Raw genomic sequence first — 12,389 nt, forward strand, 5'->3', positions numbered from 1 at the left:
ACATACCTGTTGACTATTGGACTACTTCTGGCTAGAGTAACTCTTGTGTACTACTTCTGGCTAGAGTAACTCTTGTGGACTACTTCTGGCTAGAGTAACTCTTGTGGACTACTTCTGGCTAGAGTAACTCTTGTGGACTACTTCTGGCTAGAGTAACTCTTGTGGACTACTTCTGGCTAGAGTAACTCTTGTGGACTACTTCTGGCTAGAGTAACTCTTGTGGACTACTTCTGGCTAGAGTAACTCTTGTGGACTACTTCTGGCTAGAGTAACTCTTGTGGACTACTTCTGGCTAGAGTAACTCTTGTGGACTACTTCTGGCTAGAGTAACTCTTGTGGACTACTTCTGGCTAGAGTAACTCTTGTGGACTACTTCTGGCTAGAGTAACTCTTGTGTAATCAATGGTAGTAGTGGAGCCTTTATCTGACCTACTCTGATTTAGCCACCTGCACTAGTAGAAAGTATTAGCTTCACTGGGGGGGGGGGGGGGGGGGGCAGAGGTGAATGCAGTGGGATCCCAGGACGGATACCTTGATGCCGTCATTCCATTTTCTTCACTTTATCCTCGCCCACTTACTGAGGTGTAGTGAGCCTATAAACCGGATCATTTCCAAGTCCCGCCAGAGTTTTGGGATTTCAGGGGGTGTCGGCCGTCGGACGGCTCAATAGCCAATTGAGTCATTTTTCCAAGATTCGTTTTGTATCTCTCTCTTCGGGGGAGACCGTCTTGCGTGACCAGTCATGGCAGTGAGCAAGTACAGTACTGTACAGTGTGTGTGTGTGTGTGTGTGTGTGTGTGTGTGTGCGTGCGTTCGTGTGTGCGTATGTGTGTGTGTGTGCGTGTGCGTGTGCGTGTGCGTGTGCGTGTGCGTGTGCGTGTGCGTGTGTGTGTGTGTGTGTGTGTGTGTGTGTGTGTGTGTGTGTGTGTGTGTGTGTGTGTGTGTGTGTAGTCCGATGCTAACCAGGACAGTAGTACAACGGTGACATCAATGGATGCAAAGACTGAAAGCAAGTTTCGCTCTTGGAAACAATGGTGGATGACGACGATCAATCCTGAAGACTACTTTCGGTGTCTAACTCAATCTGTGAGTGATAATTTGCCATACATTTCCAGTCTGGGGGGGGGGAGAGGGGGGAGGGAGAGAGGGGGGGGGGGAGGGAGAGAGGGGGGGGGGGGAGGGAGAGAGGGGGGGGGAGGGAGAGAGGGGGGGGGGAGGGAGAGCGGGGCGAGAGGGGGAGGGAGCGTGGGGAGGGGGGGGGGGGAGCGGGGCGAGAGGGGGAGGGAGAGTTGGGGGGGGGGGGGGAGGGAGGAGCTGACTGGCTTATCACATGCCTTTACTTTTTACAGTCAGACCTCGCTTATCCAGTCCTCTTTTATCCGGATCCCTCGCCATCTGGAAGAAAATCATTGGTTACATACATGGTTGCATAGTATGCTTGTTCGATTATCCAGTTCCCTCGCCTATCCGGATATTGTTTTGTGGAAAACGGATGTGAGCGGTTAAGCGAGCATGTCTGACTGTATATATAACTACACGTCAAAGGTGCATACTTTTTTTTTGGACATTGTCATTTTGGTCTAGTCTGGATGAACCGATTTCCATAACCTTGGGCTACCTGGAAAGCTCTCAGAGCAAGAGAGTAGCAAGATGATGCCATGTTACATAGAGGTCACATGATCAAGATGATGCCATGTTGCACAGAGGTCACATGATCACATATCCAACACCAGCACAGGTCTGGATAGATGAGCAAATTCTCTCTTCTACAGCCATTTTACTCTCCCTGATCGTGGATGTCTCTGATTATTTTCTGCTCACATTCTTTATTTTAGAGGTTAGAGCATAGCCAGCAATCGCATGTCATCACGTACATTGAAAATCAACATAATTTTTCGAATCGACCTTTTTTCCAGGATCACTTTTCAACGAGGACGAAGCAAAGTCGGCCGAACGAAGCCTAGAGGAAGAAAATCACCCTCTCCACTTCACCATCACGATACTGACATAGATACGAGATGAAACAACTAAAAAATCCACAAGAAAACTGTACGACCATCATCGCGCTGACTTTGGTCTGACTTTGGTCTGAGAATTTCTATCACGATCAAAAATGTACGAGGAGCACTCAAAAATAAGCAACAGACGTACCTCTATCGCTCTCTACTCCTTTTTCAAGGCACAAAAGTAGACTCTCCACTTTCAAACCAGGAACCAGACATACCAGTGGTCCTTTTCAGCTGCTCCACGAGCGCAGGAAATGTTCACCAAGGGGCGCAGAGCAGCATCCATTCCAGAAAAAGAGCTAAAATACGAGTGAGACTGCATGCCTGAGTACATGAGTACATGTATGAGTACATGCAGAAAATAGTCAATTTCAGCGTTTCTGCTCCAAACAGCAACTAGCTTCGACTAGAAACAAAGATTACACCAAAGGATCAAACAACAACCATTTTCTGCAGTTTTTTTTGCAGATGGCTTCCTTGTGCTTGGCCCAGCACGCCAAAAATCACACCTCGGAGGAGTACAAAAATTACAACTCTCAGATGTCCTCGATTGCTGGCCATGTGAATCATTTTGTAAGCTGTCGAGTGTGTAAATGCGCCATGATTGGATGTACGCATGGTACATGCGCGGCTATCAGTGATTAGCAGTTCAGTACTGTTCACACAAAGCAGGGACACTTTAATTAACAATACAGTCTATCGAGTGCTCACTAAGCTACCGAGCTTCAAGCAAGCGAGCGAGTACCCATCTGCCCGATATACTCGTGTCTCAGCCACGTGTTGGCAGGTTTGTGACCTGGCGTTGATCAGTCTAGTGGCTACCCAGGTAGACGACCAATGTAGCCGCCATCCAAGTTAGCTAGCTCACACAGAACAACAGGTTTCTAATTCCACTTGAACAGTGTTTATTGAGCCATTGCAATGCTAGATCGAAAGATCAAGCATGAAGAGTCAACGACCCAAAGCAGGAGAGAGTCGGAGTGACTCTCAGAATCGAGAGTGAATCGAGGGAGTAGTGAGCTCCCCGAGAGTCGAGGATGAATTCCAGCAAAACAGCTCCTTATATGCTACATTATGTGATCAAAAGTATACAGCGGCAAGAATGCGTAATTATTGTTGTTGCTACAGTTCAACCAGTGGTGCAATCAGCCAAACTAGAAGATAGTACAAAGATCAATACGGGGAGCCCGCTCACCCAAATATGAATATTGCTGATCTCCAAATGCTCAGTGGCATGATCTTGGTCCGCGATCCGGTAGGCTGGGATGCATTGCAGCAGGCGGGAAGCGTAGCTGCGTCCTTCTTGTAGGTGCTGGGTGTCTTGTCTTGTGTTTGTCTCCACATGTCTCTTTGTAGGGCTGTGTTCCCAATAAAAAATAAATAAAAATAAAAAAAAGGTTCACCCAGTGGGCTCTTCCCCCAAACATAGCTGCAGGCGGCAATGCCGTGTTCCCTCCAAAAGGGTACGGAGTCCACAGTACACGAAGCACTGCAGACCATTTATGGTGTACGACGCAAGAAGAGGCACCACTCTTGCTCAACTAACAAGGGTATCAGCTCCCTTGCAGGACTAAGCGTGGCCCCCTCAAGCTCAACAATGTAGTGAGTGCAATGCTGACGACTTGTACTGAAGGTGTGGCCGACGTACAACCACACTTTGCGGCTCTAGGCCACGAGTTGTAAGCCACGATTGCTCAACTAACGAAAGTGCCAAATTTTTCGCAGGACTTATCATGGTTCTTACAGAACTCTAGAATATTTCGGAGCCCAGCTTTTGGTTGCTGAACTCAATGCATGGTCGCTTTCACGACGAGTCCGATCCGGGTCATGATACTCGTTTCACCTCTAATCTTTTTTTTTATGTCGCACATGTGCTCAAAGTGTTTAGTAATTATATCAGCCACAATATCTCTGGCAAGCAATATCGTACTCATTGTCGATTGCTGTATTGGAAAGCTGGACTCCCCGCTCCTTCCCAGGCACTTCAATCGTCAAATATTGACAATATTTTTAATGCACTCACACGATAGTATACCACTTAAAAGTGATATACTATCAAGTGAGTGCATGATACGTCATTGACTGAGCACAGTCTGCCGTTCTCCGCAGTCTCAAATTCTCTTGCCTTTCCCTGCAGTACTATTGACTGCCCCTGATGTATTTCTACTATTGCTGATGCTGCTTCTCCTGCCACTTTTCCGTTGCTGCTGCTGCCGTCGTTGTCATCGATGTTGCTGCTGCTGCTGCTGCTGTTGTTGTTGTTGTTGTTGTTGTTGTTGTTGTTGTTGTTGTTGTTGTTGTTGTTGTTGTTGTTGTTGTTGTTGTTGTTGTTGTTGTTGTTGTTGTTGTTGTTGTTGTTGTTGTTGTTGCTGGTCCTGGTGCTGCTGATGCTGATTCTGCCGCTGTTATCGTTGTTGTCTTTCGTTGTCGTTGTCGTTGTGTCTTGTTGTTGCTGTTGTTGCTGCTGTTACTGTTTCTGGTGTTGCTACCATTGGTGTTAGCTTCATCACCCTGATGATGTGGCCTCTACTGTTGATGATAGTGACTGTCAGGTTATTTTATTCATGTGCGCTACTGATCACTTCACTATTTTGGTTTTGTTGCAGGAGAGTGATTTTCTTCACTGTGCATTCCACCTGTATGATCCCGTTCCCGAGCCATGTAAAGAATCACCTCCTCCTTCTCCAAGACCTGAAGATTTGTAAGTCCATATGGGTAGTGGATTCCATTGTCATCCATATTATATTACCGTTACCATGACTACTTCAGTACCAGTGCCATGTCTCTGGGATACTTGGGGGGGGGGGGGGGAGGCGCGGGTTGATACGACACGACGTGCAGGCATGTAGCTCGCACACCTGTGTTGTGATGACTCTGTACTAGAGTCTAGAGCATGACTGTGGTGTAGTGATCATGTGACTCATAGTCGCCATTTGTACCTATTTTCACGGTGCAGTACCCATGCCAGCCATTTGTACCTATTTTCACCGTGCAGTACCCATGCCAGCCATTTGTACCTATTTTCACCATGCAGTACCCATGCCAGCCATTTGTACCTATTTTCACCATGCAGTACCCATGCCAGCCATTTGTACCTATTTTCACCGTGCAGTACCCATGCCAGCCATTTGTACCTATTTTCACCATGCAGTACCCATGCCAGCCATTTGTACCTATTTTCACCATGCAGTACCCATGCCAGCCATTTGTACCTATTTTCACCGTGCAGTACCCATGCCAGCCATTTGTACCTATTTTCACTGTGCAGTACCCATGCCAGCCATTTGTACCTATTTTCACCATGCAGTACCCATGCCAGCCATTTGTACCTATTTTCACCATGCAGTACCCATGCCAGCCATTTGTACCTATTTTCACCGTGCACTACCCATGCCAGCCATTTGTACCTATTTTCACCTTGCAGTATCCATGCCAGCCATTTGTACCTATTTTCACCGTGCAGTACCCATGCCAGCCATTTGTACCTATTTTCACCGTGCAGTACCCATGCCAGCCATTTGTACCTATTTTCACCGTGCAGTACCCATGCCAGCCATTTGTACCTATTTTCACCGTGCAGTACCCATGCCAGCCATTTGTACCTATTTTCACCGTGCAGTACCCATGCCAGCCATTTGTACCTATTTTCACCATGCAGTACCCATGCCAGCCATTTGTACCTATTTTCACCGTGCAGTACCCATGCCAGCCATTTGTACCTATTTTCACCGTGCAGTACCCATGCCAGCCATTTGTACCTATTTTCACCATGCAGTACCCATGCCAGCCATTTGTACCTATTTTCACCGTGCAGTACCCATGCCAGCCATTTGTACCTATTTTCACCATGCAGTACCCATGCCAGCCATTTGCAGGTGTGGTGACGGGACTACGCTGACTATATCCGAGCTACGCGCCTGATGTCGGGCAGATACAAGGAAAAGACCAAGGGCAAAGTGACGTGTACTGGGCCCGGCGCATGGTACAACAATAACAACATACATGCAGTGCCACTCTGATCGGGCTTATTCCAGGGATATAGGTGGCAGAGTCCTTACCTATTAATTTTAGTAGCATTTCATGCTAAATATTATTATTATTATTACACCTTCCAGTGGCTAAAGATGACTCCGTGCCAATATAGATGAGGAGGGGGGGGGGGGGGGCGTTTGCCAGCCATGGCGTAGAAAGAAAGTATAAGAAGTGTGGTGGTGCACCAATACATGTACCATGGTAAATAACAGAGGAAGGGGAGCAGTACAACCGACGTGAGAAGACCGAGACTAAACAGGTATATTGACTATTGAATGGGAATGTTGAAATGCTGCTTTGCAAGATTGTATGTTTGTTCATGCTTCGGAAGTACTTATATTTTATTAAAGCTATGAATATAACGAATGGAACGAAGGCTGCAGACATCAGCATGCAAAATGCAACTTGTTCAAATGTAGGTGTTCCCACACTGGAGCTCGCGCTTTTCCGCTGACTTGATTTGATTGATTGATTGATTGATTGGTTTTTATTTCACGGATCCTCCAGAGGCAAATAGATGCCTATCGAAGGGAGTCTCCTAAGTAAGTATGGAAAATGAGAAAGTATGTTCGTAAGGGAGAAGAGGTAGAAGATACATTAGAATATAGAGTACAGAAGAAGTAAATTCAGTACTTCGGGTAGTACATTGCATGCTAATCATAATGAGAATTAGAAAAGCAGCATTGCGGACTACTATAACTGACATATACACAAACTATTGAAACTATCATAGATGTGGTTAGCCTAGACACAAAAGTCAGGAATACCTTTCAAAGAAAACATTGATTGCGAATGATACCGACGAACAGCAATACTAAATTTTGCTGTTGTAGAGAGTGAACGAATATCTTCAGGAAGTTTATTCCAGGCAACACTCAAAGAAAAAAGGGTTGATTTACGAAAGAAGGTGCCAGCTTTATGAAGAATTATGGATGAAGGGTGACGACTTCTTTGGGAAGAGGGTAGCTGGAAGTGAGACAACAAGGAGGGGTATTGGGAGAATACATGGTGGAAATAGACAAGGCCAAGAATCTGCCGTCGCCAAGCTAAAGATTCCCAAGAGGACAGAACATTGAGGTCTTCTTTGGAAGTCGTCCAGTCAGGCCGACGCTTGAGTTTACTATTTAAGTATGCTCTAGCAGCAGTAGCCTGCAGTTTAATGTAGGTTTGCAGCGTACGGCAAACCGTAGTTATCGCTGACAACCGAGCAGCAGGCAAAAGCCACGCGCGTGGCTAGGCGCGCAACAATGGGGGTGTCTGGCATGCAATGGCGGGCAGCCGTACTGGGGAAAGCCCAGGCCGCAGTACGAGTACGCCCATATGCGCGGGCGAGACTACCCCATATTTGCATAAAGGTATCAGCGCTACTAATGCAATGTTTACTACAAGCAGGGCTAGCTCATGGCGCCTAATCTCTATATTAGGAAGCAGTTCCTTTCATGGCACGAAAGGACTCCAGCGCGCGTACTAAGCCTCAGCCAAGGTACAGTACTAACCGAGTACGCAAGATAGAACAGGCGGTGTGGCGGAGCAAACATACCACGTATGGAAGAGGCGAAGTCCCCGGATGCCGCCCGGCCCACAATGACAGACACCACCATGCTTATATGGGAAATAAGGCGCGAGAGCCCACCAGGTAAGGCGGGCCACATAAGCACGTGGCAAGCGCAAATAGCGTAAGACGTACCCACGAGGCCACAACGCGAGAGTACGGCAGCATGAGCAGAGTACGAGAGTACGAGGCCGGATCAACGCAGACCAAGCCCAAGGTGTGGTAGTGCCACAGCACGAGGCACCTCAGCAGTTGGAGGTGGCGAACGCAGGGACAGCATCAATATTGGCAGCTAGCAGCAGCAGCAGATGGGCGTGATTTTGTTTTGTTTCAGAGCGTAAAGTAAATTATATAAAGTACAGTGTAGCAGCAATTATTATATTCTGTGGCAGTCGTCGGCATGCCGGCAATGGAGCTGTCCCCAGCACAGCTGAGAGCCATCAGCGAGGCTGCTTCCTCCGCTGTCTGGGCCGCGTGGAACCAGCTAGCGGGCCCCAGTCAGGCGACCGATACCTCTGCGGCGGAAGTCCAAGGTATGGAACATTAGCCAGTGGTGATAAAAGAATGCCCTCGTGTGTAGCACATGTGTCTGGGGATTCCATTAGAAAGATCATAAACATTGAGTATGTAGAGCTGGCAACACTATGGCCAAGCCGCAGTGTAGGAATGGAGCCACCCGCTAAACGCTTCCGAGTTGACGAAAACGCTGCTGACGCTTCAGTACTAATTTCTACCGTGTCGACACCCAGGCGTAAAATTGAAAAGGTCACCGACTGGATCGAAGCCTGGTCGATCTTTAGGGTCATTGCTAGCGAGGTCGCACCAGGGAATGTGCTGGTCTCATGGAGCGCCAGCTAAAGGTAGTACAAGCGGCGAAAAAATATCGTTTTGCTGCGGTGCAAGTATACGACACTCGGTTGCGACAGGCGATGTCAAGAGACCACAGCATCAGCATCGGTAATCTACACATGGAACTCTTCACGCAGTCCTTCACCGGCCAAGCTCTGCCCGTGTGCGCTAAATGTAAGAGGACAGGCCACTCCACCGTGGCATGTGTAGCGAAGCCTTCACTGAACGCGCCTTTTCGTGCCTCCACCTCTGGGCCCAGCGGAAAGCCGATCTGCAAAATGTTTTTAAAACAAAGGGAACTGCACCTTTTCAAATTGCAGCTACCAGCTCAGGTGCATGTTCTGCAAGGGAATACACCAAGCAATGGAGTGTCCCACCCGCGCTTCGGCCTGAAAAGCCTCATCACACGCCTGTACAGCCGTCATTAGTTCGCGAGAACGCTATGTCCACATCTGCTAATTCTTTAAGTTAAAACTCAGTCTCCACACCAATGAATTTTGATGCAGTTAGTGTAGAGCTTGCTGGCCACCCTGATCGGGTCTTAGTGGAAGCTATCTGGTTCAATCTGCGTTTTTGCTGCCGCATCGAGTTTGCAGGCGATCACGCACTTCAGTTGCTTCTAGTAATCTTGCCTCTGCATCCACAGATCTAGCTATTGTAGATGCCTATTTAGCTAAGGAATGCAAACTTTTAAGCACACTAGAGACGCTTTTGACACGCCACCTTTCTTACCTTTGCGCACGTCTGGTACGGGTGTAGTACCAAAAAAAAGACGGCGGCCACCGATTAATTATGCATGGTCTGCCCCTTGCTGGGAATAGCGTTAATGACTTTATCGACCAAGATTTGGCACGTGTTGGCGAGACAAATTTATTCTGACCTTTTGGCTTGCGGTCGTCACACTTATTTTTTTAATCGTTTTGCTGATGCACTGGCGCGGATCTGACGCGAAACCCACGCTGTTGAGAACTTTGAGCATTATTTAGACGATTTCATCAATGAATAACACGCACGCAAAACCGCACCTCCAGGGTTCCCTGGCAAGCGCATGCCAGGGCTGGCAGACTGTCTTCATTCCGCTTTTTGCATGCACTGGCTTGCATGTATATTGTGTCACCACTGGTTCAGCATAGGCTGACACATAGGCAATGCGGGCATCCGGGCTAACACTTAGCGCGAGGGTCAGCCTCAGGGCGGCGGGTAAAGCCCAGCTATAAATTATCATCACGGCCGTGGCAGGAGGTTGGCAAAGGGCACGGGCGTTGCCTTGATGATTATGTGCAATTTTATAAGCAGAGATAACCTAACATGCTAGGCGTTGGGGGACTCTCCCAATTATACATAAGCATATATTATGGAAGGCTACTTGGACGCCGCAGCGGGTGCACTGTATTTAAAAAAGCTTATATTCATCCCGCGCGGGACTAGCATGGCGTACAGCGGACTTGGCGCGTGCCACAGACCGCTTGACAAACTTTAGCAGCTCAGCCAGGCACGGCATCTCGGGTCCCATAGGGCGCATAGCAATAATTATGTATACCCATGCGGGGCAGCATTGCGGCGCGCAGGGCATATGCGGCGTTGCCTTATGCGCTTGGCAAAGGGCACGGGCGTTGCTAGAAATTTAATAATACATAAAGCATACATTATAGAAGGCTATTTAGATGCCGCAGCGCGCGCAATGTATTCTAAAAATGCCTATATTCATCCTGCGCGGGACTAACATGGTATACAGCGGACCTGGCGCGCGCCACAGACCACCTGACAAACTAGCAGCTCAGCCAAGCACGGCTTCTCAGGTAGACCGCGCGCGCGCGGATCCCATAAGGCGCATAGCAATAATTATGTATACCCATGCGGGGCAGCATTGTGGCGCGCAGGGCATATGCGGCGTTGCCTTATATGATTGGCAAATGGCACGGGCGTTGCCAGAAATTTAATAATACATAAAGCATACATTATAGAAGGCTATTTAGATGCCGCAGTGCGCGCAATGCATTCTAAAAAGTATATATTCATCCCGCGCGGGACTAGCATGGCATACAGCAGACCTGGCGCGCGCCACAGACAGCTTGACAAACTTAAGCAGCTCAGCCAAGCACGGCTTCTCAGGTAGACCGCGCGCGCGGGTCCCATAAGGCGTATTGTATACCCATGCGGGGCAGCATTGCGGCGCGCAGGGCATATGCGGCGTTGCCTTATGCGCTTGGCAAAGGGCACGTGCGTTGCCAGAAATTATAGCAATACATGCTTTAAGCATATATTATAGAAGGCTATTTATATGCCGCAGTGCGTGCAATGTATATAAAAAGTCTATAATTATTCCTCCCGCGCGGGACTAGCATGGCATACAGCAGACCTGGCGCGCGCCACAGACCGCTTGACAAACTTAAGCAGCTCAGCCAAGCACGGCTTCTAAGGTAGACCGCGCGCGCGGGTCCCATAAGGCGCATAGCAATATGTATACCCATGCGGGGCAGCATTGCGGCGCGCAGGGCGTATGCGGCGTTGCCTTATGCAGTTGGCAAAGGGCACGGGCGTTGCCAGTAATTATAATAATACATAAGCATACATTATAGAAGGCCAATTAGACGCCGCTGTGCGTACAGTATATTAAAGTCTATAATCATCCCGCGCGGGACTAGCATGGTGTACAGCGGAGTTGGTGCATGCCATAGACCGCTTGACAAACCTCAACAGCGCAGCCAAGCATGGCATGTCGCGCAGCCTGCACGCGCGGGTCCCATAAGGCTCATGGCAATGCGACTGTATACCCAAGCGGGGCAGAATTGCGACGCACAGAGCCTATGCGGCATCCCATGTCGGTCAAGCAAACCAAGGAGCATATGGTCAAGGCATAGCATTAGCTCTCCTAAGGGAGATCCCCACTACTATTTTTGGAGGTTGCTTGGCCTAGAGTAAGGGCATGTCCGAGCAGGATGAGAGGTCAAGAAAAGGCAGGACACACGTACAACATCCACTTTTTCGCAGATGCGTTTGGTCTGCACAGGCGATGTTGGGAAGCCCGAGTTGTCTCGTGATGCCAACACCCTGGTAGCATTGTCGGTCGCGCCCAGCACACGTAAGACATACCAGCCAGGCATTAAAGCATACTTGAAATCCGCGTCAGCGGTCGGCTTCAACCCGGCTCAGCCGAACAACGAAGAGATTGTGCGCTTTGTTACCTCACTTTCAGAGTTAGTGCCTGCAGGCAACACTTTTAAAGGTATACTTGGCTGCGATAAGGTTTCACCTGCTATCGCAAGGCATGTCCGTAGAGGGACTGCGCTCACAACGAGGCGCCTCCTTGCCGTATTGAAAGGCATCGAGCGAACGCAATTTGACACACGGAGGTCGGAGGCAGGTAACCATGCGGGCCAGCAGCGCCTACCAGTTGCACCGTCAGATCTGCTCACCATAAAAGCGCAAGTGGGTACGTCCGCCCACTCGGCAAGCGATAAAGCAATGATATGGGCAGTACTGTTGACGGCATTTTACGGGCTGCTGTGCGTAGGCGTATATGCCTCAACGTCAACGGACGAAGGACGCAATTTCAACACCCTGACCGTGGCTTAGGTCCAGATAGCGCAGACAAAGGTGGTAATCAAGCTTGGTCCCACCAACACCTCGCAGTTCGGCGGAGGCGGCACAGCGTTGCTTTAAGCGGCAGCCAACAAAGAGCTGTGTCCCGTAGAGGCCGTCATGGCATACAGATCCAGGCGACGGTGGCCAAACGCCGGGGCACCCTTATTTGTCCACGGCAATGGCAAGCAGCTCACACAGAAGGACATCAACCTACTGCCGAGAGCTTTGCGCCCCGAGGTCGGTAGCCACTCCCTGCGCAAGGGCGGTGCCACCGAGTTGGCAGCACAACGGGCACCAGAGCGGCAGCGGCAGGCAGCCGGACGTTGGCGCAGCTCAGCGTACAAGCGGTACATCCACACATCTGC

The 12,389-nt window shown here is 49.2% G+C and overlaps 1 protein-coding gene across 3 annotated transcripts in view; it reads left to right on the forward strand.

The window, feature by feature from the left end:
• Nucleotides 1-12,389, forward strand: part of LOC135814607 (uncharacterized) — a 71,181-nt gene that overhangs the window by 45,261 nt on the left and 13,531 nt on the right. For all 3 annotated transcript variants that reach the window (XM_065327759.1, XM_065327760.1, XM_065327761.1), the window contains 2 exons: nucleotides 952-1,086; nucleotides 4,613-4,707. In XM_065327759.1, the coding sequence (XP_065183831.1) occupies nucleotides 952-1,086; nucleotides 4,613-4,707 (230 nt within the window). The remainder of the gene's footprint in view (nucleotides 1-951; nucleotides 1,087-4,612; nucleotides 4,708-12,389) is intronic.

Source organism: Sycon ciliatum, chromosome 4 (genome assembly GCF_964019385.1).
Source record: "Sycon ciliatum chromosome 4, ocSycCili1.1, whole genome shotgun sequence".
Taxonomy (NCBI): Eukaryota; Metazoa; Porifera; class Calcarea; order Leucosolenida; family Sycettidae; genus Sycon; species Sycon ciliatum.